Here is a 26,887-nt window from a genome sequence, read left to right on the forward strand (position 1 = left end):
AAATGGAAAAAATGATGGTAAATTTTTTTTAAAATCGTAGACTCATCGTAGACGCGCGCTAGTACCCAGAAGGGCTCGATATGAATCACGACTATAAGATACCCGGTTTTGGTTAAACTGCACCGCAAAATGTGGGAGTAGTTAGGAATCTAAATCGTAGGAGACAGACACACAACCTTACTTTTATATATAAAGATATATGTATTCAGAACAAGCGCAGGAGTGGCTGTATGGTAAGTAGCTTGCTTACCAACCACATGGTTCCGGGTTCAGTCCCACTGTGTGGCACCTTGGGCAAGTGTCTTCTACTATAGCCTCGGGCTGACCAAAGCCTTGTGAGTGGATTTGAAAGATGGAAACTGAAAGAAACCCGTGGTATATATGTATATATGTGTGTGTGTATATATATATATATATATATATATATATAATATATATATATATATATATATATATGTATGTGTGTTTGTGTGTCTGTGTTTGTCCCCCTAACATCACTTGACAACTAATGCTGGTGCGTTTACGTCCCTGTAACTTAGCGGTTCTGCAAAAGAAACTGAGTGAATAAGTACTAGGCTTGCAAAGAATAAGTCCCGGGGTCGATTTGCTCGACTAAAAAGGCAGTGCTCCTGCATGGCCACAGTCAAATGACTGAAACAAGTAAAAGAGTATGTATATATGTGTGTTTGCTTAAGTCAGAATTTGTTTGAATTACTTTACAGTTACAGACAAACCTCCACCAGGATTTACCCCCAAGTTTGAATCTAGCAAACAAGATCGCACTGTCTTTGTGAGTAACATCAGCTATGATTTGGATGAAGATAATCTGGAAGAAATATTTTCAAAGGTAAGTTTTGGGCTCAGCTAATCTTATAAATACCTAAATTATTAATTAGCTGACAAACACCATTTAATGCTAAAATAATTAAGTAGTGAAGACAGAGAGCTTTTTACAATGCATGGCTTCCGTGCCGGTGGCACGTAAAAGGGCCCCATTCGAGCGGGATCATTACCAGCATCGCCTTACTGGCACCTGTGCCGGTGGCATGTGTAAAAGATTCGAGCCAGATCGTTGCCAGTACCACCTGACTGGCCCCCTTCCCGGTGGCACATAAAAGCACCCACTTCCCTCTCGGAGTGGTTGGCGTTAGGAAGGTGGATCCAGCTCTAGAAACTCTGCCAGATCAAGATTGAAGCCTGGTGCAGCCATCCGATTCGCCAGCCCTCAGTCAAACCGTCCAACCCATGCTAGCATGGAAAGCGGGCGTTAAACGATGATGATGATGATGATGATATTTCAGGCAGAAAGGCCCATCCTCAGAAATAAACCAATCAAGAAACATAACTCTTTACATTACTGGATATGTTGTTATATGTGTACATGATTGTTGATCAACAGGGCCAGTATTGTATAGACTAACATTTCTTGACTGTTTACTTCTGATGATAGGGGTTTGTGCCTGAAATACATAAAAGTTATTAAACTTTTTCCTTTAAACATTGTAACAAGCTCTCTGTCTTTCACTATTTTATTATTTTACTTTATCACAATATTCAATGACAGTAATAAAGCATGTAGGAAAAAAAACAAAGCACAGTTCATTTTATAAAAGGTAAGCTTTTACTACAGGTGAACATAAACCAAAGCACAATAAAATAAAATCTTTAATTATCATTGAAGTCCGAAAAATCTTCATCATCAAACTGGTCTATAGTAATGAATGTCAGAGACTAAATAAGCATATGGGAGACTCAACTTTGCATATAGGGCCCAGGTTGGTTTTTTTAAAAACATATTCTTATGGAAAAAGTGTGTTATATGCCATCAAATAGGCGCAGGAGTGGCTGTGTGGTAAGTAGCTTGCTTACCAACCACATGGTTCCGGGTTCAGTCCCACTGCGTGGCACCTTGGGCAAGTGTTTTCTGCTATAGCCCCGGGCCGACCAATGCCTTGTGAGTGGATTTGGTAGACGGAAACTGAAAGAAGCCTGTCGTATATATGTATATATGTATGTGTGTTTGTTTGTGTGTCTATGTTTGTCCCCCTAGCATTACTTGACAACCGATGCTGGTGTGTTTATGTCTCCGTTACTTAGCGGTTCGGCAAAAGAGACTGACAGAATAAGTACTGGGCTTACAAAAAGAATAAGTCCCAGGGTCGAGTTGCTCGATTAAAGGCGGTGCTCCAGTAAAAGAGTAAAGAGAGAGTATTCTGTATTATTTATTACAAGTTTCTGAAGTTTTACAAATTTTTTCCTGTTTCTGCTTTTTATTTATTGCAATGTTTTTTTTACAAAGTGGTCATTAATCAGTGTTTGAGTAATAATTTATTTGATGATTTGATCAATGAATTAATGGCCGATAAGGCTTTGCAGATGACAACCTGAGAGATATATTTATTTATTCTGCTTATATTTGATGTCTAACTTGTGAGTTTGATCCAATTTTTCAACAAGTGACATGCCTAAAATATTTTTTTCTACTCTAGGTGCAAGGCCCAAAATATTTGGGGAGGGGTGGGGCCAGTCGATTAGATCGACCCCAGTATGCAACTGGTACTTAATTTATCGACCCCGAAAGGATGAAAAGCAATGTTGACCTTGGTGGAATTTGAACTCAGAACGTAAAGATAGACGAAATACCTGTTTCTTTATTACCCACAAGGGGCTAAACATAGAGGGGAGAAACAAGGACAGACAAACGGATTAAGTTGATTACATCGACCCCAGTGTGTAACTGGTACTTAATTTATCGACCCCGAAAGGATGAAAGGCAAAGTTGACCTCGGCAGAATTTGAACTCAGAACGTTACGGCAGACGAAATACCGATAAGCATTTCACCTGGCATGCTAGGCATGCTAATGTTTCTACCATCTCAATTCCTTGACATGCCTGAAATATTACCTGAGGAATGCTCAGATACCAAACCTTTTGCCAGCATTGTTGGTCTGAAAATACTTTTAGGATTTAATGAGGCTTGATGAGTATTTTTTTTTTTCAACCTTTCTCATTGAGTTTTAATTAGCATGACCACCCAATAAACTAATTTGTTTGTGGAACTAAATGAGACAGTCAACTTGGTACATATTTTGATGAAATTCACATACATCTGGGTATGTTGTTTCTGATGGAAGAAACAGCTTGCCTATAAACTTTATAATGAATGAACTACTAAAGGATCAGGGTAAAATATTTCTTCTTTTGTTTGTCATAAAGCACCATCCGTTCGTGGCCGTTGCCAGCCTCGCCTGGCCCTTGTGCCGGTGGCACATAAAAAGCACCATCCGATCGTGGCCGTTTGTCCGACTCGTTTGGCACGTAAAAAGCACCCACTACACTCATGGAGTGGTTGGCGTTAGGAAGGGCATCCAGCCGTAGAAACATTGCCAGATCAGACTGGGCCTGGTGCAGCCTTCTGGCTTCCCAGACCCCGATCGAACCGTCCAACCCATGCTAGCATGGAAAGCGGACGCTAAACGATGATGATGATGATGATTAAGGCGGCGAGCTGGCAGAAATGTTAGCACGCCTGGCAAAATGCTTAGTGGTATTTCGTCTATCTTTACATTCTGAGTTCAAATTCCCCCGAGGTCAACTTTGCCTTTCATCATTTTGGGGTCAATAAATTAAGTACCTGTTGCATACTGGGGTTGATCTAATCGACTGGCCCCTTCCCCCAAAATTTCAGGTCTTGTGCCTAGAGTAGAAAAAAATATTTGATGTACATTAAGGCAGTGAACTGACAGAAACGTTAGCATGCTGGGTGAAATGCTTAGCAATATTTCATCTGTCTTTATTAATTTCATATATATATATATATATATATATATATATATATATATATATATATAGGGTTGGTGCATAATTATTGCAGCTTTTTTTCAACAAAAACAATAACAACATGTAACAAAAACATTTTTAAATGATTATTCTGGAGCATATTCATCATCTACCTCAATTACCGCTTCCCGTTTGCTTGGCAGACGGTCAGACCGTCATTTAAAGATGATTTTGTTAAATATTGTTATTGTTTTTGCTGAATAAAATTTGTTGAAAAAACCACGCAATGATTATACACCAATCCAATATATATGTGTGTTTATGTGTGTGTTATAGAAATGTTAATAGTTCTACAATGTCCATCAAATGTTTGTATTATTTGCATGTAGTAAAAATTGTTCAGCCATAAGGATTCCCTTGATTGCCTTCAACCTTTCAGTTTTGTCATTTTCTTTTTTTGAACTTGTGGCTCCTTAAACAGTGTCATTTATTTTCAGTTCTCCACATAAAACATGTCCAAGCTGTTAATTACTTGATAGACTAAGAAGTTATTACATCATTTGGAAATGGTTATGGGTTGGCAACAGGATGTCCAACTGTAGAAAAACTCTGTCTTAACATTTATTTATTCATCTGGCCTGTCCAAGCATAGAAAAGTGGACCTTAAAATGAAGTAAAAGCATGGCTGTCATTGCATACAGGCTCATCCCTCACAACCCGCTCCAGCTCAGCATCCCTAATCTTGTTGGTTCATAAGTACTGGTTCCACATAAAAGAAGTACCCATGCCAGTGTTGCCTAAAAGCACCCAGTACACTCTGCAAAGTGGTTGTCGTTAGGGAGGGCATTCAGCCATAAAAACCATGCCAAAACAGGCATGGAGCCTGAACAGCCCTTCAGCTGGTCAGCTTCTGCTAAACCATCCAACCCATGCCAGCATGGAAAACACATGCTAAATTATGATGACGAAAGGCACAGCGTTTACAGTATCTAGAATTATTAACTTTGTAGTGTCAAGCTTTTGTAGATAACAAATGTATGACAAATATGTTATGTACTGATATCATTTGTAATTTTAGTGTGGAGAAATTGTCCAAATCCGACTTGTCCAAAATTACAAAGGCAAATCTAAAGGTTATGCTTATGTTGAGTTTAAATCAACGGTAAGTTGCCTACTTTCCTTATTGATTTTCTTGTTTTGGTTAAATCAGAAAGATGACCATATTTGATGACATACTAGATACTCTCAGATGTTTAATTCTATGAAAGGTGGGATAAACTACAGTGTACCTCATCTGGAAAACAAGAGTGTATCTTATATACCATAAATCCTCGAGTATAGTCTGCCTTTGAGTATAATATGCAGGTGATTTTTAGGGGGTTGTACCTCTGAAAAACCTAAGCCTTGTGTATAATATGCACCCCTTCTCTAACTTGAGTCGTGCATAATTAAGCCAGCAGCACCTAATCAAACAAACACTTCCACGCATGCGTAATACAATAATGGTGATGTGCTTAACTGTTATATGGGCATGTTAATGTGTTTGCAAATTGTTTTTGTTATATGTTATTCTGTGTTGTGAATACTTTTATTTTAATAAATGTTGCTTACTGTAAGTTATGGATGATCCTTTTATGACTTCATTGCTTTCAGGCTTAGCTTAAGGTATTTTCGCGCCCGACATCTCAAAATACGTCTGAATAAACTTTGCTGGACAGCAAACATAGACTTGGGCATTGCTTACAAAATATTTATCATTTTTAACCTCGTATATAGTACGCACTAGGGATTTTGACCTTTAAATTTTTGGGAAAAATTGCAGATTATACTCGAGGATTTACAGTAGTCATTGAATGTAACCAAGAATATGTTGTTTATAAAAATACTGTTTAAATTAGTTTCAATCAACTGTGTCTCTTTTTATATATTAGGGGCTTCCTTTCTCCATCTTGTCTATGAACCTCATAGAAATTAATAAGCAAATTAATAAAGTTTTAGGTTATATTAATTATTAATAAATCATGAATAATTATATTATATATAATACTATAAAAACCCATATAATTTTTGCACCTGTATAATTCATGCAGGATAAAATTTGTTAAAAACAGCTTCTACTCATGTAAAATTCGCACCTAAAAGTTTTCAGAATTACCGATATGGCCAAGGGGAAAAAGTTTTCACTTAAGTTGTATTTAGCATAATTTGACTTACTTATGATTAGATTTTATTAAATTTTCATTAAATACAAACAATTTGTTGCACATGTATTACATTGAAAGCTATTAAATTATGAAGTGTTTGTGTTGTTTACGATAAACATTATTTTACATTTCTTGCCCACAAGAGATTATGTCCGATCTTTAGCATTTTAATTACCAATAAACATCAGCTTGGATGACACTTCACTCAACCAACAGAGGAAGGTGACCAATCAAACTGATTATGTAAACAGAATTCTGATTGGTTGAAAGTGCTTTCCTGTCTCAAGCTCTGATTTTCTACCTATTCTTGTTGGAACCTTTGATATGGAGTATCGAAAATTTTAATCCCTTTCACATTTAAAATCCCTTTAAAATTTATCATTACCGTTTTAGCTGGTAGACCAAACTGATAGTTGGGTAACCCGCTAAAATAAACATTAAAAATTGAAAGGAGAAAATAAACAGCTTTTCAAGTTTAACTCAGTGTTTATTGAACAAGAGAAGTGCAAAATTTCAGAAGCGACTTGTTAGAATATACACGTCTGTGAGGAGACATAAACAAGAATAGCAAAAATCTACTATACCAAAAGAACTGGTAATACATACATTACAAGTGTTCTATGAAGAGAACATAAGATTGTTGCGTAATTCAACATGAATGTGAAACGACATTAAACATCGTATAAGGTAAATGAAGGTTTCTGTAGGAACGCTAAGTCATATTCGCTTAGTGAGTTTACATGTACAAGGACGAATTATGATGTTGTCGTCAACATTAGGTGCAATAAGAGCTGGTAGCAGCAACGTCGGCAGTGATGAATTTCATTGTCCTAACGCGGAGAAAGCAAGCAATAGCTTTCTGAAGACAAACGCAAGCTAGACTTCTTGAGCGGAGAAAAACTGATCTATCTAAGGAAAGTGATTACCAGCATGAATGTCAAACTTCAAAAAGTAGTTAACCATTTAATGGTTTTATTAAATTACGGAGATGTACTTGCATAGCAAGTGACCTGATCTGAGATCCTGTGCTGGAACGAAAACAATTGCAGTGTGGAAGGTGTTTATAAGCCATTTAAGAAACACACAAAAACCATTAGATTCACTTCAACATTTAAATTTAATTTGTCAAAATATTTTTGTCGCTTTGAGACCGCGACCTGTTCACTGATAAAACTCTGTGCTGCATGTTGGTTTTAGTAAATTTATACAGAAAAATTAAGCATTATACCATCCGGCGTAAATAAAAGTTAACTTCATTATATTTTTTCTGTAGAAACCTATTCTGACATTAAATGAGTCAACTTCCCATATGAATGATTACATTTGTACATCATTTTCCAACAAAAACATTTCTAAAAAAATTCTGGAAATGATCTACTCCTGTAATTTATGCCCCCTCTAAAGTTTATTTTTGTTTTTGCTAAAAATGTGTGTAAATTACATGGGTTTTATGGTAATTATTTTATTAATTACTAATAAAGTCTGATGTGATATTAATTCTTAATAAATTATGAATAATTAATTAATATTATATAATAATTATATTATTAACAAAGTCTGAGGTTGTATTAATAATTTATTAATAAATATTAAGGCGCAGGAGTGGCTGTGTGGTAAGTAGCTTGCTAACCAACCACATGGTTCCGGGTTCAGTCCCACTGCGTGGCATCTTGGGCAAGTGTGTTCTGCTATAGCCCTGGGCCGACCAATGCCTTGTGAGTGGATTTGGTAGACGGAAACTGAAAGAAGCCTGTCGTATATATATATATATATGTGTTTGTGTGTCTGTGTTTGTCCCCCTAGCATTGCTTGACAACCGATGCTGGTGTGTTTACGTCCCCGTCACTTAGCGGTTCGGCAAAAAGAGACCGATAGAATAAGTACTGGGCTTACAAAGAATAAGTCCTGGGGTCGATTTGCTCGACTAAAGGTGGTGCTCTAGCATGGCCGCAGTCAAATGACTGAAACAAGTAAAAAGAAAAAAAATTATTTAATATTATATAATAATTATATTAATTAACAAAGTCTGAGGTTGTATTAATAATTTATTAATAATTATTAATAGAGAAATTTTATAAAGTAATTATCAATGCGCTATTAGAATCAAGTGTTTGATAGAAGAGTTAAAGAAACTTCTGTTGAAATTGCTCAAGGGTAATTCAGAACTATAAAAATCTTTATTCATTGCTTTGTTGTCTAATTTTCAGAATTCTTTGGAGAAAGCTCTTAAAATGGATCGAGAAATGATTGAAGGTCGACCTATATTTGTGTCTAAATGTGAAGACAGGAGTGTGACAAAAACGCATCAGTTTAAGGTAAGAACGTTTATGCCTTCTCGTTCATTTTGGTTTACTTTCCTAAACATCAACCTCTTTACGATGCTTTATATTTCTGTACCATCACTAGTTGTTGTTTGTTCCTTCTCAAGCCATGCCTGGCTCATAAGGTCCGGTTTCCCGGTTTCCTTGGCGTAAAGGTTCCCCACCTGGACGGGACGCCGGTCTGTCACAGGTGAGCTGCAAGATACAGGAGGAAAGAATGAGAGGAAGTTGTGGCAAAAGAGTCAGCAGAAGTTCGACATAACCTTCTGCTGGAGTCGCGTGGAGCTTAGGTGTTTCGCTCATAAACACACACATCATTCAGTCTGAGATTCGAACCCGCGATTCCTCGACCGCGAGTCCGCTGCTCTAACCACTAGGCCATGTGCCTCCACTAGAGAGGTAGTCGTGTCCTTCATATGACTAAAGGGCCCTTACTTGTCAACCTCTTTAGAAGATGCGAGGTATGAGTGATAAAGGTAGGAATAACAATGATTGGAAGGGTGTGTGATAAGGTATGGAGTGATAGTAATCCTCACTTTCTATGGAATATACATACCTGTCTCAATATTCTTGAAGGTGCATGGTTCAGTGGTCAGAACATCAGGCTTGCAATCAGGAGGTCGTGAGTTTGATTCCTGGACTTGGTTGTGTGTTGTGTTCTTGAGCAAGACACTTTATTTCATGTTGCTCCAGTTCACTCAGCTGTAGGAATGAGTTGCAACATCACTGGTGCAAAGCTGTATCGGCCTCTTTGCCATTTTCTTGGATAACATTAGTGACGTGGAGAGGGGAGACTGGTATCCATGGGCAACTTCTTTTCTTCCAAAAGCAGCCTTGCTCGGACTTGTACGTCAGAGGGTAACTTTCTAGATGCAATCCCATGATCATTCATGACTGAAGGTGGGTCTTTTACCCTCAGTATTCTTAGTATCTTTTATTTTTATCATCTTTTCTGGAAGTATTCCCTGGTGAACTTTCTGGTTTAGTCACCTCTGTCAAGTCCTTTAAACATATCCCTCGCATCTCTTCCCAGGTACATCATTTCTCTGTTGTGCTTCTTGTTTATTCTAATAGCTTCTTTCTTTGTACTGATGCTCTCTGGAACTCATGACCATTGTCTTGTTTTCCTCATTGTGGAGGACATGCGTAGGCTTGAAAGAAATGATGCTAGCATGATCTGCTGAATGTGTAATGTCAGTCTGCACACATGACAGAGTGTAAGCGCCCTGAGAGAAATGCTGGACATAAGAAGCATCGGATGTGGTGTGCAAGAGAGACGTTTGCACTGGTATGGTTACGTACTATGGATGGATGAGGAGAGATGTGTGAAGAAGTGCCACTCCCAAACAGTTGAAGGAATCCAGGGTAGATGTAGACCCAGAAAGACTTAGGATGAGGTGATCAAGCATGACCTTCGAACGTTGGGCCTCACAGGCAATGACGAAAGACCGAGACCTCTGGAGATATGCTGCGACTTGAAAGACCCGACAAATAATGTGAGTTTATGGCTGTTTCCTGCACTAGCTTCACATAGCAGCCCCAACCCATCCAAAGTACCTTGGATCACAGGACAGTCTGCTGTGCGTACCTTGGATCGTAGGGTGACCTGCTGTGTGTTTGAGGAGATCTATTGAGTTAAGTACATCAACATCAAAGTAAAAATCAAATGGAAATTGTAGTTGTGATACCCATGCCTGGTGTCACGTAAAAAGCACTATCTGAAATGGCCAATGTCAGCGCCGCCTTGACTGGCTTCCGTACTGGTGGCATGTAAAAAGCACCGAGTGTGGCTGTTGACAGCTCCCCCTGGCACCTGTGCTGGTGGCACATGAAACATTCAAGCGAAGTCATCGCTAGTGCCGCTGGACTGGCTCCTGTGCAGGTGGCACATAAAAAGCACCATTTGGGCGTGGCTGTTGCCAGTACCACCAAACTGGCCCTCGTGCCGGTGGCATGTAAAAAGCATCCACTACACTCACGGAGTGATTGGCATTAGGAAGGGCATCCAGCTGTAGAAACACTGCCAGATCAGACTGGAGCCTGGTGCAGCCTCCTGGCTTCACAGACCCCGGTTAAACCGTCCAACCCATGCTAGCATGGGAAACGGACGTTAAACGATGATGATGATGATGATAAGCTTTAACAAACATCTTTTGAATTTATAGGCCTCTTCTTTTCTGTTTTTGTTGTCCCTTCCTCTGTTGTGGCCTCAAATCTTCTTTGAGTCAAAGTCATTTAAAAAAAAACTGTATATCTAAGGCAGTGAACTGCGATGACAGAAGCCTAGAATGTACGGGAGGAAATGAGCAAGAATGAGCTGGCAGTTGCTGACAGAGGGTGGCGACAGCATTTACCGAGAGGGATGGGTGAAGGAAGTGTCTAATTGGGCACAAGTGGTCCATTGTAGCCACTTGTACATTGGCTACAGATGGTGGCAGAGTAACGAGAGTGGCAGCAGAGGAAATGGAAAGTAGACGGGTCCTGTACGAGTGAATGACACTATAGAGTGATGAAACAGAGTCGGAATGGATGCAGAGACTTCCTTTGTTACATCCCAAGCTCGTGCACCTGTTGCTCATCTCTTCGTCACAGCTTCCTCTTTCTAATCTCACTGTTAGTATGACTGAAGATGACAGAGGGATCTCTTGTTTGTCATACATTGCATTTTCTCTAGTGTAAATGGTAGCACACTTATCGCGAGTATATAGAAAAGTGGGTTCAAATCCCATGCATACCAAAAACCCACTTTTTTCTCTCCAATGCATACCAGCATGCACAACAGATGTTAAATGAGGATGAGGATGTCTTTATTGCTTATCTTCTGTTTGTCATTCACTGCATTCTTACATTCTTTCACCTGTACCTATTATTTATCTCTTAAAAAGATTCAAGCGAGGCCGTTGCCAGTACCGCCTGGCTGGCCCCCGTGCCGGTGGCACGTAAAAAGCACCCACTACACTCTCGGAGTGGTTGGCATTAGGAAGGGCATCCAGCTGTAGAAACTCTTCCACATCAGATTGGAGCCTGGTGCAGCCATCTGGTTTGCCAGCCCTCAGTCAAAATCGTCCAACACATGCTAGCATGGAAAGCAGACATTAAACGATGATGATGATATATATAGATAGCCTCCTCTGGCCACTGTGCTGGTGGCACGTAAAAAGCACCCACTACACTCTCGGAGTGGTTGGCATTAGGAAGGGCATCCAGCTGTAGAAACTCTTCCACATCAGATTGGAGCCTGGTGCAGCCATCTGGTTTGCCAGCCCTCAGTCAAAATCGTCCAACACATGCTAGCATGGAAAGCAGACATTAAACGATGATGATGATATATATAGATAGCCTCCTCTGGCCACTGTGCTGGTGGCACGTAAAAAGCACCCTACACTCTCGGAGTGGTTGGCATTAGGAAGGGCATCCAGCTGTAGAAACTCTTCCACATCAGATTGGAGCCTGGTGCAGCCATCTGTTTGCCAGCCCTCAGTCAAAATCGTCCAACCATGCTAGCATGGAAAGCAGACATTAAACGATGATGATGAATATATAGATAGCCTCCTCTGGCCACTGTGCTGGTGGCACGTAAAAAGCACCCACTACACTCATGGAGTTGGTGGCGTTAGGAAGGGCATCCAGCTGTAGAAACTCTTCCACATCAGATTGGAGCCTGGTGCAGCCATCTGGTTTGCCAGCCCTCAGTCAAAATCGTCCAACACATGCTAGCATGGAAAGCAGACATTAAACGATGATGATGATATATATAGATAGCCTCCTCTGGCCACTGTGCTGGTGGCACGTAAAAAGCACCCACTACACTCTCGGAGTGGTTGGCATTAGGAAGGGCATCCAGCTGTAGAGACACTGCCAGTGCAGCCTCCTGGCTTCCCAGACCCCGGTTGAACTGTCCAACCCATGCTAGCATGGAAAACGGACGTTAAACGATGATGATGATGATAATTTCTCTCTCCTTTTCTTCTTTCTCTCTATACCCTTTTCCTGGTGTAGCTGAGGATGGCAGTGGGTCTCTTCTGTGTTCATTGATGTAAACAATACAACTTATAGATCAGCAGTTTCGATGTTTGAACACCACTGGAACATAGATCTTGGAGAACAAGTAAGGGTTGACAACAGGAAGGGCATCTGACTTTCGAATACCGCCTCAATAAATCTCATCCAATGAAACTTATTGAGGCAGTGACTATTGTACAGCTGGTTGCCTTTCCTGTCACCAACACTTGCTTTCCAAGCACATTACTTTTATTTTAATGGTTTATACTCATCAAAACCACTGATCTGTTTATAGAAGTTGTAAATATCATACACACACAAAGATCAAGATTTTGAATACATACATCACCTCTGTTAATTATTGATTTCAAATTTTGGCACAAGGCCAGCAATCTCAGGGGTGGGGATAAGTCGATTACATCAACCCCAGAGCTTAACTGATATTTATTTTATCAATCTCTTGCTTACAAACCACATGGTTTCGGGTTCAGTCTCACTGTGTGGCGCCTTGGGTAAGTGTCTTCTACTATAGCCTCGGGCTGACCAAAGCCTTGTGAGTGGATTTGGTAGACGGAAACTGAAAGAAGCCCGTCGTATATATGTATATGTATGTATATATATATATATATATATATATATATATATATATATATATATATGTGTGTGTGTGTTTGTCCCACCCAACATCGCTTGACAACCGATGCTGGTGTGTTTACGTCCCCGTAACTTAGCGATTCGGCAAAAGAGACCGAAAGAATAATTACTAGGCTTACAAAGAATAAGTCCTGGGATCGGTTTTCTTGACTAAAGGCAGTGCTCCAGCATGGCCACAGTCAAACGACTGAAACAAGTAAAAGGGTATGGCAGAATATGAATACAGAACATAAAGACATAAAATTCCATTAAGCATTTTGACCATTGTCTTAATGGTTCTGCTGGCTTACCACCTCACCTCTATTATTTATTACTACTTAGCCATTATCCCTTACCCCAAAAGAGTTTTTTTTTTTTTTTTTTTTTACTCAAGCAAATCAACCTCTACTTGTTTTTTAAGTCTAGTCCTTATTCTATTAGTTTTATGCCAAACTGCTGAGTTACAGGGACATAGATCAGTACCAGTTGTCAAGCAGTGGTGGGGTAACTAACACACACACACACACACACACACACATATATATATATGATGGGCTTCCACACAGTTTCCATCTGCCAAATTCGCTCACAAAGTATTGGTGCTGCACAGTGGGACTGAACCCAGAACCTTGTGAACTGCAAAGCAAACTTAATCACGCAGCCATGCCAGTGCCAAGTATTCCAAAACTATCCTGAACTTGAAGATACAGAACTAAATTGTCTGTAATTACTATATAGGCGCAGGAGTGGCTGTGTGGTAAGTAGCTTGCTTACCAACCACATGGTTCCGGGTTCAGTCCCACTGCGTGGCACCTTGGGCAAGTGTCTTCTACTATAGCCTCGGGCCAACCAAAGCCTTTTGAGTGGATTTGGTGGACGGAAACTGAAAGAAGCCTGTCGTATATATGTATATATATAAATGTGTGTGCGTGTATGTTTGTGTGTCTGTGTTTGTCCCCCTAGCATTGCTTGACAACTGATGCTGGTATGTTTATGTCCCCGTCACTTAGTGGTTCGGCAAAAGAGATCGATAGAATAAGTCCCGGGGTCGAGTTTGCTCGATTAAAAAAAGGTGGTGCTCCAGCATGGCCGCAGCCAAATGACTGAAACAAATAAAAGAAGAAAAAGAATAATAAAAGAATGTATCTCTGTTTCTTTAGGATTATCAAGAATAATATTTTTTGTCAAGATTTTGTTATTTCTTTTTTGTTGTTTGATATCCAGTTTTCCACCAATTTGGAGAAGAACAAGCTATTTATCAAAGGATTACCATTCAGTTGTACAAAAGACGATTTGGAGAAAATCTTTAAGGAGGTAAGGAAATTCCCTCTCTCTCTCTCGTTATTAACTGTATTAACACCACACCAAGCTGGCCCTACATTCCAGTTTTAGCTATTGTGAAGCTTTGTGGCTCAGTGTTTAAGCTGTTGAACTCACAGGCATAAAGTCATGAGTTCAATTCAAGAAGATTGTGGGAACAAATTTAGCAATTTTGGCAAAATATGTACCCTTTTGCCAAGTTACAACAAAAAGTTAGTGAAATATTTAAAATGTTTACAGTTGGATAGATAGACAAAAAAGGACAAAATGATTTGACAAAAAATGTGAATTTTTAATTATTTTCTGAGATTTTACAAAAACAACAAAAATCTGTCTGGCCCCCGTGTCGGTGGCACGTAAAAGCACCATCCATTCGTGTCTGTTGCCAGCCTCGCCTGACCCCCGTGCCGGTGACATGTAAAAGCACCATCTGTTCGTGGCCGTTTGCCAGCTCTGTCTGGCACCTGTGCGGGTGGCACGTAAAAAGCACCCACTACACTCACGGAGTGGTTGGCGTTAGGAAGGGCATCCAGCCGTAGAAACACTGCCAGATCTGACTGGGCCTGATGAAGCCTTCCAGCTTCACAGACCCCAGTTGAACCGTCCAACCCATGCTAGCGTGGAAAACGGACGCTAAATGATGATGATGATGATCATTGTACCCCTTGGAAAAGCACTTTATCTCACTTTGCTCCCAATCCGTTCAGCTGAAAATAAGCTGCATCTGGGCTGTTTACCCAAAACTGATAAAGATATATTTATTTAACCCATTTGTTACTGTATTTATTTTGAGATGCTCTGTGTTTCTTTCAATTATTTTAAATATAACAAAGAATTTAGTAAAATATCATTCAGCTAGTGTTAGGAACATAAATTGTGACTAAGGTTTGGTGGAAGATTTTAATTCAAAACTTATGAAAACAAGACATTTGTGCTATAGAGCCAGAGCTGGTTTCAGCCGAGTTGGTAAGGAAAGGGTTAAAATATCTGTAAGTCAATAGACAATGAAAAGTATATTACTGAAAGAAATGGCCTTGCCTCCTGTCTAGCAAAAATATTGCAAGAGGATAGATTGGCCTAGTTGTTTTATAAAGGTTAAGAGACAAGGGTTTTAAAAGAATAATTATTTGAATGTATTTTTGCTGCAAATTATATTATTTATGCTATTTATTGCATCTGTCTCTGTCTAGCATGGAACTGTGAAAGACGTCCGGCTTGTTACATATAGAAATGGTGCCCCTAAGGGCTTGGCCTATGTGGAATATGAAGATCCTGTAAGTATTTGTTTTACGTACTTTTCATTATTTCTTCTTTGGCAAGCTGGCACAGCCTTTCGAGCACACCTGGCACTGATTGGCCACAGCCAGACACCTTGTGATGCCCTTTATTATCATCAACAGTGATGGACAAACTAAATAATAATAAAAATCCTTTCTACTGGAGGTACAAGGCCCCTGTGTTTCACTGATATTTAATTTACCCATCCCATAAGGATGAAAGGCAAAGTTGACCTCGGCAGAATTTGAACTCAGAACTACCCGTCTGATAAGGGTACACTAGGCACATGCATCACAACCATATGTGCACGACCTGGTGATCTCACATCAAGATAAACAGCACATTACCTTGCAGGAGGGGCCCAATTAGAATATTTATCAGGTTGAGTAACCCATCCTGCACAAAAGGTCCCTGAATAAAGTTTGTTTAAGGATGATGAACAAAAAACACCTGTATTTCCAAACATTAGAGCGTAGTGTAGTCTTCCAAGGCGGCGAGCTAGCAGAATCGTTAGCACGTCGGGCGAAATGCTTAACGGTATTTCGGCTGCCGTTACGTTGTGAGTTCAAATTCCGCCGAGGTCGACTTTGCCTTTCATCCTTTCGGGGTCGACAAATTAAGTACCAGTTAAGCACTGGGGTCGATATAATCGACTTAATACCTATGTCTGTCCATGTTTGTCTCCTCTATGTTTAGCCCCTTGTGGGTAATAAAGAAATAGGTATTTCGGCTGCCGTTACGTTGTGAGTTCAAATTCCGCCGAGGTCGACTTTGCCTTTCATCCTTTCGGGGTCGACAAATTAAGTACCAGTTAAGCACTGGGGTCGATATAATCGACTTAATACCTATGTCTGTCCATGTTTGTCTCCTCTATGTTTAGCCCCTTGTGGGTAATAAAGAAATAGGTAGTGTAGTCTTCCAACTCATCCGATCCTGTTGGACTTCCCAACCCACACTAGCTTGGAGAATGGACATTAACCCTTTAGTGTTCAGATTATTCTATCAAACATAATGCCTATTGATTCCCATTGATTTGAATTAATCATGCTTTATCTCATATCTTCAAGATCTTGATGGTGTAATTACTTAATGTAGAATAACATTGTAGGGTAGGTGTGAGAGCCTGGATCTGGTCAGTTTGAACATAAAACAGATTAAATATTTTGGCCGGATATGGCCGGTTTAAATACTAAAGGGTTAAATGATGATGCTGATAATTGGCAGTGATACAGTTTGTGAAATGGCGTTTCTTTTACATTTGCAATCTCCTTAATATCGTTAAATCTAATTTCTATGTCTAATGAAACTTGCTTTTTCTTCTTTTGTTCCAGTCTGATGCTACTAAAGCAATTCTTAAAACTGATGGCTTAACAATGGGTGAGCACACCATATCTGTATCAATCAGTAACCCACCCAGTCGGAAATCTCCAATGAACCGGAGATCTTCATCATCTACATCTACGTTCACCCCTACTTTAGGAGGAGGAAAGAAAGAAAGTGAAGTGTAAGTTCATTTTTAAGTCTTAAGATCTACATAATTTTAATTAGATGTGGCTGAATGATTGAGAAGTTTTCCTCCTAACCACTAGGTTCTGAGTTCAGTATTACTTTGTAACATTTTGGGCAAGTCTACCCTAACCCTCAGTCAAGCAGAGCCTTGTTAGTGGATTTTGTAAAGGTAGACCCAGGAAGACATGGGAGGATGGGGTAGACCCAGGAAAACATGGGATGAGGTGATGAAACATGATATTTGAACTTTGAACCTCACAGAGGCAATGACTAGTGACCGAGATCTTTGGCAACGTGCTCTGCTTAAGAGGATCCATCAAATCAAGTGCACCCATGCTGGTGGCACATAAAAAAATCAACCATTGAATGTTGAGCCTCATGGAGACAAAGTGGCTGAGTTCCTTTCAAGCACTGGGCCTCATGGAGGCAAAGTGGTTGAGTCCCTTTCGAGTGTTGGGCCTCACGGAGGCGAGGTGGCTGAGTTCCTTTTGAGCATTGGGCCTCGTGGAGGCAAAGTCACTGAAACCCTTCCAAGTGTTGGGCCTCACAGAGGCAATAACCTTTGGCATTGTTGTGCTTGTGAAGAAGACCCCCTCCAGGCACTTGATGTAGGCCTCCGTGTTGAGTTTGAGGCCATGTGGGAAGATGAATAGAGGCATAATGTCGCCATCACTAGTGATCACTCCAAACACCATGATGTTGATTGGATGTTTGATTTTTAACAATCTCAGTACATGTTTTGGGGACACGGCAAGCCAACAGTTGTCTTGTGTGTTCACCATCTGATCCTGACAGAAATGTTTCTTGTCTGATAAGAACCGAAGCATGTTCGGTTGGAGGGGATGCTTGAGTTTGTTCAAAAGCTTTGTAGCGCAGTCTTTCCTCTTGTCCTTGATGGCTTAGGATAAAAATTGGCTCTTTCTCACCCTGTATGAGGAATACTGAATGTCTTCATGCACTACCTGCCTGATAAGAAGCTCAGACACTCCCATGTTCCTAGTGATGGACCTGATTGACTTGGAGGGATTGTTGCCAATCATGGCCTTGATCTCACCAACAAATTCAGAAGTTCTTTTCATATCAGAGTGAGTTTTCCGAGCTGCTGTACCAACTCTTTCCTAATCCTTTGCACTGTCCTCAAATTGATACTCAAACACTCTGAAATGTTCGTATTGGAGCTTCTGGCGCGAATGTCAAGCAGTACAGCATGTCGTTTCCAAATTTCTGGCAGAGTGAATTGCATCATGGTGTTGTTTTTCTTACAAACGGTGCCCAACTGACCCTACTATACTATGTAATCTACAAAATCAAAAACAATTAATGAGCATGCACAAAATTAAAAATATAAAATGGCAACAATTTACCCATCACACCCTGTATATGTGTGTATGTGATGAGCTTCAGTCAGTTTCCATCTACCAAATATACTCACAAGACTTTGGTCAACCTGGGACTATAATAGAAGATACTTGCCCAAGGTCCCATGCAATGGGACTGAACCTGAAAAAACAAACTTCGTACCACACAACCATGTTGGCACCTATTTCTATGTTCTATTAAAAATCACAAATACTCTACTGGAATTAAGGAGAATACTGCCTGCTGCTTTTCTCACAGACAGTGCCCAACTGGCCCTACTATACTGTGTAACCTACAAAATCAAAAACAATCTATGTGTATGCAGGAAATTAAAAATATAAAATGACAACAATTTACCCATCACACCCTGTGTATGTGATGGGCTTCAGTCAGTTTCCATCTACCAAATATACTCAAAAGACTTTGGTCAGCCTGGGACTATAATAGAAGATACTTGCCCAAAGTCACATGCAATGGGACTGAACCTGAAAAAACAAACTTCGTACCACACAACCATGTTGGCACCTATTTCTATGTTCTTTTAAAAGTCAAAAATACTCTACGAAGCATCGTCTTACTGGCACCTGTGCCGTTGGCATGTGTAAAAAAAAAAAAAATTTGAGCGAGGTCATTGCCAGTACCGCCTGACTGACCCCCATGCCGCTGGCACTTAAAAGCACCCACTACACTCTTGGAGTGGCTGGTGTTAGGAAGGGCATATCCAGCTGTAGAAACTCTGCCAGATCAAGACTGGAGCCTGGTGCAGCCATCTAGTTCACCAGCCCACAGTCAAACTGTCCAACCCATGCTAGCATGGAAAGCGGACGTTAAACGATGATGATGATGATGATGATTACCTGCCTGTTTGCATGTCTTTTGCCGGTTTTTTTCTTAATATCTTATATTGCTTTCATTTATTAATTTTCTTTTTTTTTTTCCTTTTGTTTCATCAGTCGTGGAAAGGCTCGGACTATGGTGTCACTGGTTCCTCGTGCTCTGCAGCGTACCAAAGCTACATCTAGTAGTAGCTCCAATGGAAACAGCTCCGTCAATGACCAATCATCAAACAACTGCTCTGCAAAAGAAGCCACGTCGTCGCTTTCCTCCTCCAGTAGTGGCATGAGTAATGACGACTTCCGTAAAATGCTGTTGAAGCGGTAACTACGGTAACTCAGAAGAAATAATGTTACTGGGGGAAGGAGAGAAGAGGGGGGGATTTTTCTTTTCTTTTTTTTTTAATTTCCTCTTTTTTTTTTTGTGGTGGGTGGGGCTAGCTTCGGAACTTCTCACTTGGGTTTACGTCACAGCAGGTTAGACGAGGCTGGTCTGAATTGATGATGGCAGATGTGGGGGATGGAGGTTGATGGCAGCCACGGCAGTGATGGTGGTCTGCAAAACCAAACTGTTTTTTCTGCCCGCCACATCCGAACCTGTATCTATTTTAAATAATGTCGCACATTGTGACAGACTCCAAAATTTTTCTCTACTGTCTCTCCACCCCCACCTCTCTCTCTCTCTCACCTTATTCTAAATGTTACCTCTGTGTGTCTGTAAACAATGGCATCTCTTAGTTCCAGTTCCCTCTCATGCTCCAATTCTCCATTTCACCCCATCACCTTAACTCCACTCCAATTTTGCTCTCCATTATTTTCAGACAGTGTGTGTATGTATATTAAAACTAACACTGACCCTTCTTGTTGTTGACTCTCAATGCATTTCACCTACTCTCTCTCTTCTCTCTCCCTCCCTCCCTCCCTCTCACTTTCATTCTTTCCCTTTTTCTACCCCCCCTCTCATTTATTTTCTTCTCCATGCTGTATTTTCATTACATGACCTCTGTTGTTATTTTTCTTGATTACTTTCTCAAAACCCATTTTTGTTTTTGCATTTAACACTGCATCTTCTCCCCCTCCCCACAACTACTACTACTACTACTACTGCTGCTGCTTACACTATCACCGTTACTCCAACAACCACCACCACCACCACCACCAACAACAACACTACTAATACAGCTACTACTTTATATCTAGATATAAGCCATACATACCATCACACCTAACCTTCCAATTTCTGTATTTGTGAATTTATAGGATTACTCCAGATATTTATGACCACTTACCACCCACTCTGCTCTTCTTATTCCCATTGTTTACTAAACAAATTCCAGATTTTAGGTCTATTAATATTAAAAAAAAAGAAACTCATTTCATAACGAGCAATAACTGTCTTTCACGTTTGGCTCTACTTTTCCCACCTTTTCAACCCCACTTCTCTGCCCACCTTCACTTTTCTCATATCCATCTGTCTAATCCTTACTCATTCCAATGTCTTCTCCCTTCAAAATTGTCACACTACTTGCTGTATTTGATTTTCTTTCTCACAAAACGTTGCTAACTTCATTCTCTTTACTATCTTCATTCTTCATGCTCTACCATTTTCTGTCCCCTTTATGACAAATCCCTTTTTTTTAATGGTTCCACTCCCACTCCTGTCCTTCTCCTTCTACTCCCAGAATACATTACTGTTGCTATGCTTACCTAAATACCATGCTTCTTCTTGCTAAGTTGCGTTGTATGTGTCATCTGGTTGCTCTGTGAACATTCAAGACGGGCAGCAAAGAAACCTCTCCTCCCTCCCTCCCTACCTTTCATTCATTAATCTGCAGGACTTATCATCTGTCAAACTTTAGTCACATATTTTGCAGACAAAACAAAAACAGACCAGTAATACAAAATAAGATAATACCATGGCAACACACACACACACACACTTTTCCTTCCTTCCTTCCTCTCTCTCTCTCTCTCTCTCAAAATTTGTGGAGAGCAAAAATGATGTGGCGAGGCAGAGATCAGATCCAGTATTTGTGACACACGATGGGTGGGTGGATGGGTTTTTTTTTGTTTTTTTTTCCCCTTTATATCCCTCTACCCTCTCCTTCTCTTCTTTGATCTGTCACATTGTACATAGAACATGTGCTTCATTATATAATGAATAATAATAATATATGGTTCGATTGTTTTTGATTGTTCCTCTCACTACCCCACTTTTATATTATTATTATTATTATTATTATGATTATTATTATTAAGGCGGGGAACTGGCAGAATCATTAACGTGTTGGACAAAATGGTTAGCTGCACATTTTCCAGCTCCTTATATTCTGAGTTCAAATTCTACCCAAGTTTGACTTTGCCTGTTGTCCTTTCAGTGTTGATAAAACAAGTACCAGTCATGTACTGGGAGGTCAATGTAATCAACTAACACTGCCCATCCCTACGAAAATTGCTGGCCTTATATCAAAAGTTGAAACTGTTGAAAGGCAACCAGCTGGTTGAATCAGAGTGTCAAATAAAATACTGAATGGTATTATTTCTGGCTCTATCTGTTCTGAGTTCAAATTCTGCTGAGGTTAACGTCCTCTCAGGGTCGATAAAATAATTACCTGTCAGTACTGGGGTCAATTTAATTGACTTACCTCTTTCCCTCAAAATTGCTGGCCTTGTGCCAAAATTTGATACAATTATTATTATTATTATTATTATTAAGGCAGTGAGCTGGCAGAATCGTTAGCATACCAGCTGAAATGCTTAGCATTGCTATATTCTGGGTTCAAATTTCGCCGAGGTTGACTTTGCCTTTCATCCATTCAGGGTAAATAAATTTTAAGTACCAGTCAAATACTGGGGTTGATGGAATCTACCATCCCCCTCCCTCAAAAATTGTTGCCCTTGTGACAGAATTCGAAACCATTAAAAGGCGCGGTGAGCTGGCAGAATCGTTAGCGCTTGGACGAAATGCTGAGCAGAGTACTTTGCCCATCGCTATGTTCTTCTGAGTTCAAATTCTGCTGAGGTTGACTTTGCCCTTCATCTTTTCGGGGTCAATAAAATATAAGTACCAGTTGAACACTGGGGTTGATGTAATCGACTCATCCCCCTCCCCCAAAATGGCTGCCGTTGTGGCAAAATTTGAAACCATTATTATTATTATTATATAATATTTGGCTGACACTGATAATATCTCTCTCTCTCTCTCTCCGTTGGTTGTTACTTTTTGTCCCATTAAAACTTTCTTCACATCACTCTTACTATTTACAACAATCTGTCGGCATTCTGTCTGTTTGGTAACCATATCAGTCCTGTTCAGTCAGTCGGTCAGTCAGTCAGTCACGCATCACAGATTATTTGAAGCCATAGTCACTGAGGTATTTTGATCACCTGAAAAACTTTAAACTACTAAACTCTTAATGACTTCACCTGTACCACTTTGTTGTTGTTGTTGTTGTTGTTTCTGTCATCTGTTGCAGTGGAAATATCAAACTAAAAAAAAAAAAAATGAAAAGAAAAAAAAAAAAAATCACATAAAAAAAATTTGTCAATTTCTTTTGTCTTCCTTAAAAAAACAATTCAGAATGTTTTTTTTTTTTTTCCTGATGATTATTATTTTATTTTATTTTTGTTTTTATGTGATCACACAATAAAGAGATTTGACTGGAAAAATTTTTTTTCTTTCATTTTTAAACTTTTTATTTTCTCTGTCTTTTATCTTCTCAGCTACTCCAACCCACCCTTGTATAATATGGAGTAGCCATATATCTTCTCTGTAGCAAGACCCATGTGCCTGTTCCTCTATTATACTTTAGCCCAGTGGTCATCAACCATTTTTTACCCATGAAGCCCTTGGATCCCTATTTTACTCAGGTGGACCCTCATAGCCATTCGATGTTAAAAAAAATCCTATTCGTATACTTGTAATTAAATATTAGATGTACATGCATAGCAAGTGACCTGATCTGAGATCATGTGCTGAAACAAAAACAATTGCAGCATATAAGGTGTTTATAAGCCATTTAAAAACACACAAAAACTGTTAGATTCACTTCAAGTGTTTATATGCCATTTAAAACACACAAAAACCGTTAGATTCACTTCAACATTTAAATTTAATATGTTAAATTATTTTCGTTGCTTTGAGACTGCGACCTGTTCACTGACAAAGGAATTTTTTCAGTGAAGAGGTCGCGGTCTCAAAGCGACGAAAATATTTTGACAAATTAAATTTCAATGTTGAAAGGAGTGGCTGTGTGGTAAGTAGCTTGCTTACTAACCACATGGTACTGGGTTCAGTTCCACTGCATGGCACCTTGGGCAAGTGTCTTCTACTATAGCCTTGGGCTGACCAAAGCCTTGTGAGTGAATTTGGTAGACGGAAACTGAAAGAAGCCCGTCAAAATATATATATACGTTTGTGTACCTGTTTGTCCCCTCCAACATCGCTTGACAACCGATGGTGGTGTGTTTACATTCCCGTCACTTAGCGGTTCGGCAAGAGAGACCGATAGAATAAGTACTAGGTTTCCAAAGAATAAGTCCTGGGGTCGATTTGCTCGACTAAAGGCGGTGCTCCAGCATGGCCGCAGTCAAATGACTGAAATAAAGAAAAGAAAGGAATTTTGTCAGCGAGCAGGTTGCGGTTTCAAAGCGACGAAAATATTTTGACAAATTGAAGTGAATCTAACGGTTTTTGTGATTTTTAAATGGCTTTCACACTAAAATTGTAAATATCAGGATTTGGGTAAAAAAAAAAAAACAACAACACATTTTGTGTACTGCGGAAATATAACCAATTCATTGCAGATAAATTGTAACAACAAAAAATCTAATATGGACCCTGGTTGAGAACTATTGCTTTAGCCTCTGAACACAAAACAAAACCACTTTCCTCCTCTCAAATATTCCACCACCATTTGGTTTGAATTGGTAACAAGTTTAGGGTTGGGGGTAGGGCACAATGAAGGGTTTTTTTTTACTGTATTTTTGACTTTGAAACCAAATATATTTTTTAGAAATGTTCGCTGCTTTGGGACTGATAGAATAAGCGCTAGGCTTACAAAGAATAAGTCCTGGGGTCGATTTGTTCGACTAAAGGCGGTGCTCCAGCATGGCCGCAGTCAAATGACTGAAACAAGTAAAAGAGTAAAAGAATACCTTGCAAAAACTACATCAACTAAGCACATTACCTCTAAATGCATTAAAAACTTAATATATTCAGAACATTATATATATGGCGGTGCCCCAGCATGGCCACAGCTCATGAGCTGAAACTGGAAAAAAAAAAAATTTCAAAATCATATAAAGCTGAAGTTGTCTGTGTATGGTAGGTTTGGTAGCCTTCAACTAACACTATCTTCTCCGAGACCCTGCGGCGCAAGTTGACCAAAATTGAGAGTATGATAGAAGAAGGCTTGCTCTTCATTCCGTAGAAGAAAAAAATTCAAATCGGACCATGTTAATACCAAAAATTATTTACATCAAAAATGTGCTTTTTTTTTTCTATGAAAATCCCTATTTTTTACGATTGTTTGACTGCTGTGTTGCCATTTTTCAGTGTATTTCAACCAGAAAAATATTCATTTAAAGAGAATAACAAGCTACATAATGCAAAATTTTTACTTTTCAAAAATTCCAATTCTAAAGGGTCGAAACAAACTTAGGAACGAGAACCCAGGTTCAAAATTTCCCCAAGACACCTGACGAAGGCTGGAAGGTATATCAGCCGAAACGTTGTGTTAACAAACAAGACGAGGACAAATGTCCGTCAAATATAAATAATGTACATAATTCCTCATATCTTAAATATAGAACTGTATTACTAAAATATTATTCAAATATTTTATTATGAACCGTAATTATATTTGGTTCAAAGTTGAGGAAAAATTTATTGGAAAAAAAAAAGTATCTGTCACTTTAAATGTTTCAAACTCTCTGAACTCCAACAACTATGCTGACTAATCTTTACTCCTAAATATAATGTGTGGGGGCGCATGGCTTAGTGGTTAGGGTGTCAGCATCACGATCGGAAGATTGTGGTTTCTATTCCTGGACCGGCGACGCGTTGTGTTCTTGAGCAAAATACTTCATTTCACGTTGCTCCTGTCCACTCAGCTGACAAAAATGAGTAACGCTGCGATGGACTGGCGTCCCGTCCAGCTGGGGGAACACATACGCCATAGAAACCGGGAAACCGGGCCCATGAGCCTGGCTAGGCTTTAAATGGGCGCATTAATTTTATTTAAATATAATGTAGCAATACAAAATGACGATGTAATACTTGCAATGTAATGATTTCAAACGGTTAGAGATGCAATCCACAACAATGCAATACAACCGATTCACAAGGACATTGCCAACCATGGAAGCCAATAAATGCATAATTTCGACAGCTACGTGCCCAGAAACTAACTAGAAGAAAATATGGAAGCCCACACGTGCAACGTTTTCGACTTATCATGCACCCATTTTTGCATTTCAAGTGCTACTTTTTAGCTTACCAGGACCAGAAGACTTTCTGACCAAGTTTGTCATTTTTGCTTCATTCATTTTGCTATGTTTGCATTGCACACGCATTGTTCGCCGGTTTTTATCACATGGTAAACGATCTCCTTTTGAAGGTCTGCAATTTATTTCTTCACATGCTCCTTTCCTCAGCGCCTGGCCTTGCGCACGCATTAGCACACATGGTTCATGAACACACACAAATGCTTACTCTGTCACAGTCATGCACATCACACGCCTTTATTGCTTGTTTTTCCTGCTCCCTGCGTCCTTGTAGACACGACTACTCTCTGAAAGAACCTTGCGTTGGTCACGCATACATAGAGAAAGTTGTTTGTCCCTTAGAATGCGCCAGCAGGCCACACTTTTGCTCCTGCACCATCGAGGCATATCATACCTATTTCTTTATTACTCACAAGGGGCTAAACACAGAGGGGACAAACAAGGACAGACATAGGTATTAAGTCGATTACATCGACCCCAGTGTGTAACTGGTACTTAATTTATCGACCCCGAAAGGATGAAAGGCAAAGTCGACCTCGGCGGAATTTGAACTCACAACGTAACGCAGACGAAATACCGCTAAGCATTTCGCCCGGCGTGCTAACGTTTCTGCCATATCATACCTCATGCACCGGCTGGTATATTCAGTACTGCCTTAATCCCTGACACACTCAATACTGTACTCTGTACTTGTAATCAATGCACTAGCATTACTGCCTCAGCCTTGCAAGCTCTTTTCAACACATGGCACGCGCACCTCTTTTATGCATCTACTGCCTTGTTTTGTAACACGTCTGTGTCAGCTCAATTCTTTTCCCGACTCAAAGCACGTCGGACGTTCACATGCTTTGCGCTCATGTTTAGACATAATTTCCCCCTGTTAGACCCCTGTTTGGTCACATAATTAACAGAGAAAACTATCTGTCTCGCGCATCACTCCATATATATATATATATAATATATATATATAATATATAATATATATATATATAATATATATATTATATATATATATATATATATATTATATAATATATGTATATAATATATATATATATATATATATATATATATATGTATATAATATATATATATTATGTATATAATATATATATGTATATATATATATATATATATATA

General features: G+C 39.5%; 1 protein-coding gene and 1 long non-coding RNA gene across 4 annotated transcripts in view; one reads left to right on the forward strand and one right to left on the reverse strand.

The window, feature by feature from the left end:
* LOC115216828 (squamous cell carcinoma antigen recognized by T-cells 3-like) overlaps window positions 1-19,678 on the forward strand; it is a 49,643-nt gene extending 29,965 nt beyond the window's left edge. Inside the window, exons 17-23 of one of the 3 annotated variants that reach the window (XM_029786420.2) lie at window positions 723-847; window positions 4,860-4,943; window positions 8,193-8,300; window positions 14,166-14,255; window positions 15,452-15,535; window positions 16,871-17,043; window positions 19,361-19,678. In XM_029786420.2, coding sequence (XP_029642280.1) covers window positions 723-847; window positions 4,860-4,943; window positions 8,193-8,300; window positions 14,166-14,255; window positions 15,452-15,535; window positions 16,871-17,043; window positions 19,361-19,568 — 872 coding nt within the window. In that variant the 3' untranslated portion in view covers window positions 19,569-19,678. The remainder of the gene's footprint in view (window positions 1-722; window positions 848-4,859; window positions 4,944-8,192; window positions 8,301-14,165; window positions 14,256-15,451; window positions 15,536-16,870; window positions 17,044-19,360) is intronic. The other 2 variants (XM_036508076.1, XM_036508077.1) reach the window with 2 other exon arrangements.
* Window positions 19,587-26,887, reverse strand: part of LOC118765696 — a 12,111-nt gene continuing 4,810 nt past the window's right edge. The window contains exons 2-3 of the long non-coding RNA XR_005001564.1: window positions 21,055-21,179; window positions 19,587-19,923 (exon numbers count right to left, since the gene is read on the reverse strand). This is a non-coding gene — a long non-coding RNA (uncharacterized LOC118765696). The remainder of the gene's footprint in view (window positions 19,924-21,054; window positions 21,180-26,887) is intronic.

The sequence above is a fragment of the Octopus sinensis genome, linkage group LG1 (assembly GCF_006345805.1).
Source record: "Octopus sinensis linkage group LG1, ASM634580v1, whole genome shotgun sequence".
Classification (NCBI taxonomy): Eukaryota; Metazoa; Mollusca; class Cephalopoda; order Octopoda; family Octopodidae; genus Octopus; species Octopus sinensis.